The 5,943-nt window shown below is 41.5% G+C and overlaps 1 protein-coding gene across 1 annotated transcript; it reads left to right on the forward strand.

Moving 5' to 3' along the window:
* The first annotated feature begins 1,517 nt into the window (after positions 1-1,517).
* On the forward strand, positions 1,518-2,712 carry LOC141249473 (uncharacterized). The gene is made up of 3 exons (XM_073669627.1): positions 1,518-1,537; positions 1,818-1,951; positions 2,156-2,712. The coding sequence occupies exons 1-3, from the start codon at positions 1,518-1,520 to the stop codon at positions 2,710-2,712; spliced, it is 711 nt and encodes a 236-aa protein (XP_073525728.1).
* Positions 2,713-5,943: the final 3,231 nt, after the last annotated feature.

A 5,943-nucleotide genomic window follows, 5' to 3' on the forward strand; every position in this document is an offset into this window, starting at 1 on the left:
GGTTATGCTTCTGCTAACAAGGGGTATAGAGTGCTCAACCTGAGGACTCAGAGGGAAGAAGATAGTATTCATGTGAAATTTCATGAAGGACAACTTGATAGCATAGAGGAAATGAATGACGATCCATTTGTTAGCCCTGATCTACCTCCAACTTCTCCACACATTCCTCAAGCTCCACCTTCTACGACTTCTACAGGTATAGAAAGTGATGATGACGATTGTGGTGGTTGCGCTTCTCGACCTTCCGCTCCAGAAGTAAGCAATCCAAGTGACTAAGCTATTCCAGAGGACATACATGTTATGAACGCAACCAATGAGATCATTCTGAAATGGATGTGAGTTGACAACACCTACCTTTTCGACTCACGCTATATCCCTAATCTTCTCTTGTGTCTTGCGTTCCTCGAAGAACACTTATCTTTATGTCTCAATGTGCTGACTGCATGCAAGGGAAACAGGTTAGAATCTCCTTTAAAGCCAAGAATGATGTCACTATGAAGAAGTCCCCAGATCTAATTCACAAGGATCTCTAGGGCCAATGCGAGTTCAAAGCCATGGTGGATCTCACTACATGTTTGTGATTGTGGATTACTACTCATGCTTCACTTCGACCTTGTTCCTTCTCTCAAAAGACCTAGGTTTACTTTCGCTTCTCTGAGCTTGTTCTCTTAATTTAGACCTTTCCCTCCCTTTATGTTCGAGCTATAAGATCTGACCATGATACGGAGTTTCAGAATGGGGACATGCTCAAATCTACAGAGAAAGGGGTATCAACCATAACTTTTTAGCCCCTAAAACTCCTCAGCAAAATGGTGTTGTAGAAAGGTAGAATCACACTCAAGTAGAAATGGATCGTACTATGCTTAGACCTATACTAGCAAAGATGCCACATGAGCTCATTAGAGACCATCCTCCAAGCATCTCTCATTTGTGCATCATTGGTTGCAAGTGCTTTGTTTACAATAATGGGAAGGATAATCTTGGTAAGTTTAACACTAGAAGTGTTGAGGCTATATTCCTTGGTTATGTGCCTACAAGTAAGGAATATAAGGTATTTAATCAGACAACCAAGACCTTTGAAGAGAGCATACATGTTTTCGTTCATCAATATTCTCTTGCTCCAAGCTCTCTTACTCAGGATCCCTTTTCTGATAATGGTGCTCGAGAATCTCCAAAGCTTGTAAGTGCCTCAAACCTCAATCCTCTTGCTCCAGGGTTTACCCCCTTAGTTCCTTTGACCATAGACACTAAGAGCGACAATGAGGAATCAAAAAGCACTATGGTTCCTCTTTCAGATATACCTTCCAACTCTCCTGAACCTCAAGCTCGTCCATTTCAACAAAGAAAGGCTCATCCTCCATCCAATATTCTAACCCTTTTAGATTACAGAGTTCGAATTTGCTCATCAGCGACTAACTTATTTGTCATCATCTCCTTCGTCTCTCTTATTGAACCCAAAAACATCAAAGAAGCTATAATTGATCCTGATTGGTTGGTTTCTATGCAATAAGAGCTTCATGAATTTGAGAGAAACAAGGTTTGATAGCTCGTTCCTATTCCCGCTAATCAAACCATCATAGGAACTCACTTGTTTTTTCGCAACAAGTTAGATGGTTCAAGCAATGTCATAAGGAAAAAAGCTAGACTTGTTGCTCAGGGGTATAACCAGGAATAAGGGATTGATTATGAATAAACCTATGCACTAGTAGCTAGAGTTAAAGCTATTCGCCTCTTGATTGGATTTGCTTCTCACAAGGGCTTCAAGCTATTTCAGATGAATGTTGAGAATGCTTTCCTCAATGTCTATGTCAATGAAGAAGTCTACGTCATGTCACCCCTGGCTTTGAAGATGCTCAATATCCAGACCATGTGTTCTTCCTGGATAATGCTCTCTATGGCCTGAAGCAAGCTCCAACAGCCTGGTATGACTGCCTCTTTGAGTACCTTCTAGGTAATAGCTATCACGGGGAGAATATAGAGAAGACGCTCTTCATTCAAGAATAGGGAAGAGACATCCTAGTGGTTACGGTATATATAGATGATGTCTTTTTTGGTGCAATTAACATGTCGCTGGTCGAAAATTTTTTATGATGTAATGAGTAGCAAGTTCAACATGAGCATGATAGGGAAACTGAACTTCTTTTGGGTTTTCAAGTGGAACAAAAGGATGAAGGCATAAAGATTCATCAACAAAAATACTTAAGGGAGATTTTGAAGAAGTATGATGTGGATTATTGCATGTCTCTACAAAATCATGTGTACAAATCGACTATGTTAGACGCTAATTTTAATGGCCCTTTGATCAATGAGACTACTTATAGGGGAATGGTTGGTTCCCTTATGTACTTGACTTCCTCTAGACAAGATATTTTGTTCGTTGTAAGTCTTAGTGCTTGTTTTAAATCCGATCCAAGAGAGTCACATGTCGCTAACAACAAGCGCATCTTTCGCTACCTCAAAGGGAATGATAATATTTGTCTCTGGTATTCTAAACACTGTGATTTTACTCTTCTTGGATATACCAATGTTGATTTTGCAGGATACTTGGTGGATCGCAAAAGCCCCTCCGACATGGCTCAGGTTCTCGGTCCTTGCCTTGTCTCATGGGGCTCCAAGAAGCAAAATTCAACCGCCATCTCAACAACTGAAGCCGAATACATAGTCGTTGCATTGTGTTGTACTCAACTTCTTTGTCTTAAGAAGCATCTCTAAGAATTTGGCATCTCTATGGGTGCCCTTGAAATAAGGTGTAATAATACCAGCACCATCAATATCACCCAGAATGTTGTGCATCACTCGTGGAGAAAGAACATTTATATTCATCATCACTTTCTTCGTGACCATGTGAAGAAGAAACACATAGAGCCTAATCATTGCAGGACTAAGGATCAAATAGCTGACATTTTCACCAAGGGGCTGAGCAAGGACACATTTATCAACCTAAGGCTTCTATTGGGAATGATTCCCTTCAATTTAGCAACCCCCTTCTTATAAGTTCTCTGACCATTGACTATGAATTATCTGCTATCTTTAAGATTGGGAACTTAGGATTTAGTTGATTTGTTTTTAAAATGGTGTCTTTAGGGGCATTAGACTCTCGCATGCTCTGTGTGATGCAATTAGAATGACCTTGTTAATTATTAACTTGCTTTGCACACTTGCATGATGATGTGTGTACCTTTGCATGCTCTCTCTTTCAAGCCATGAAATATAAGCACGATGATAGCTTCTAAATCATATCAAAACGCCCCCCCCCCCATATGGTTCGTGCTTATCCGATAGTCCCTTATCCAATATTCATGTTCCATTCCCTATTATCTATAGTCCACACATGGAAATATTCACTTAGATAACAAATAGCTTACCCTGATTTGAATTCCATATTCATATGTACTACTTGCTTGAGTGCCTTTGTCCCTTTACATTATAAATGTATGCATATGTCTCCTTGGTACTATCACTATGAATGGGAACCAAGTTTAAACGCTATTCTGATATCGCTTCACGTTGAACTTCTCAGAAAGTAAAGGGGACCAAAATTCTGAGAATGGGATCCGACAATGTAATTCATGGGGACTGACATAATTCATGGGGACCGACCACTGTTAAAGGCTAATAACTCAAGTTAATCATTACGCCAACTTAGACCCAAATTCCCATGAAAGAGCTGTGGTAAACCCCTTCATTCCTAAGAAGCTACATCTTTGACATTTGGGTTTAGAGACCGTTTGAAGCCCCTCAAGAAAAGGTCTTTCCCCCATCGTCCATGTTCACCTCCTTTCTTCCAAAGATCAAATCTCTCTATCTCATACACTCTCTTATCTCAAGATTTCACCATTTTCACTATTTTCTTACTTTCCCAAACCTCCAATAAAACCACAATTCAAATCACTCTCTCTCAATATGGCTAGTCCGTCAAAAACTAACCTTTTGAGCCAATCTCTAGAGGTTGTCGAATATCTGGAATATCTTGTTTTCTAGAAGACGAAGCCTAAACATGCCTCTACTAAAGCATAGAGCATATCCCAGGCCACACCACTGTCTACCACCATCTCCTCTCCACCTCCCCCAACTGTCCAACTACCCGATTCACCACCAGCCAAAAACGCATTTCTTCCGCCTCCACCAAAGACCTCATCACTTCCACCAAAAGTCTCCTCACCACCTCATGTACTATCAGTCGATCCAGCCCAAGCCAGCTCAGAAAAGAAAGTGACTCTCTCCCTTGGTGGATACAAATCTGAGTCGAGCGACTCCAAGAAAAAGGAAGTGATCGACCTCACTACACTCCCAGCTCACGTCACAACCACTAGAACAGATCCAGCACACAATGGAAGTCTAAAATATCCAAATCCTACCCTTCTTCTTGGCGACCAAGGACGTGCCTCAAGGTAGTCTTGTAAGCGCCCTCTTCACAGAGGCTCTCCCTCCTCAGTAAGGAGAGCCAAAGGACCTTCCTCTCCAGCCCTTCTTCCTCTAGCCCCTCAAAAGGCATTAGTCGCCACTCCTCCCTCTACCACCTAAAAGGCCTCCCAGCAAATTGAGCTCTCGCTGCCAACTGTAACTGGTAATTTTCAGACACGCTCAATTGTAGATCCACTTATTATCAGCGCCAACTTCTAGAGATCTCTAGCCCCACATAATTGGACGTCACAACGATAATAGCTACCTTAGAAAGAACCCACTGGTCGAAACTCGAGCAGGAGCCCTTCACCTTGACCACGACGAGGTTCAAAAATTCTATTCGAACCTGAATTCGATGACCCCCAGCCCGGGCAATCCTCTGTAGTGGCCTTTCTTCCATGGGGTAGGGATCCCATCACAGTTAATGCGAAGATCATATAAAAGGTGTTTGGCTTCACAACAGGTGAGGGATATACCACCTTGCCAAAGAAGAATTAAACCTCAGGCAAAGGGGATAAGTTGTAGTTGTTGTTTGGTTGCCTCACGATCACATATCTGAAGACTAGCCAAATGCGTTTCCAAGACAAGCTGTCACACCACTTCTTGATTCATAACGTCAACCCCCGTTAATAAATGAGGGACAAAGTCAATATTGCCGATGCTTGCTTGATGCACCAGGCGATGGAGTGTGAGTTCGTTGACACCCCCAAGATCATTATCCTCCATATGGTTACAGCTCAACAACACAAAACACATTGCCTTCCCTGACCTCACATAGTTAAAAAGATTATGGTCGCGCTCGAAATTTATCGGACTGTGTTAGAAACGCCTTGTGAGAATATCATCTTAGTCGCTGGTCTTCGTCGCCTTCGCAAGTACTCTACTATGGATACCCCTCCAGAAGCTCCACTAGCTTAGCCTATGAAGGAGGACTTCAAACCCCTTACAATAGCGAACGAATTAGAGCAGGCCCTTATCTAACAGACCGTAGTGAACATCAAAGTGTTGGAAATGCTTCAAGGCATTTAAGGTTAGTTAGAGTTGTTTCACAACATGGCAGAGACCAATCTCAGTGACATTCGAGTTCTAGCGGCCAGACCATTCCCTGAAGATTTTGAAATGCCTGACGAGCATGACACTGAAAATGAGGATCCATCGACCAATCTCAGTGACCTTCGGGAGGTCTTTTCCATGAATTATATTTCCTATTAGTTTTGGCATCTCTTACTTATGTTATGTAAACTAGTTCATTTAATTCTAGCATCATTATTAATCCATAAATCCAGGTGGTTCATGGTTGTAGCAATAATATTTTTAGTGCAATTTCTATCAGGTTTCCTCGCATTCCTAAAAATAGTGTTGTTCTGAGCATGCCGGATATTCCACCAGAGTGAAAAGGGGAGAGAAGGTTTTCAGTTAATTCAAAAAATTATGTAATGAGGTGTGAAAATCTCGTGAATTGGTCAAGGAGAAAGTCATACCTGTTAAGTTTTCAAGTACCTGAAAAGTTTCTAATGTAAAAGTACAATTTAAGAATAA

Source organism: Phyllobates terribilis, unplaced genomic scaffold (assembly GCF_046119375.1).
Source record: "Phyllobates terribilis strain yellow unplaced genomic scaffold, ASM4611937v1 Scaffold_4590__1_contigs__length_59147, whole genome shotgun sequence".
Lineage (NCBI taxonomy): Eukaryota > Metazoa > Chordata > Amphibia > Anura > Dendrobatidae > Phyllobates > Phyllobates terribilis.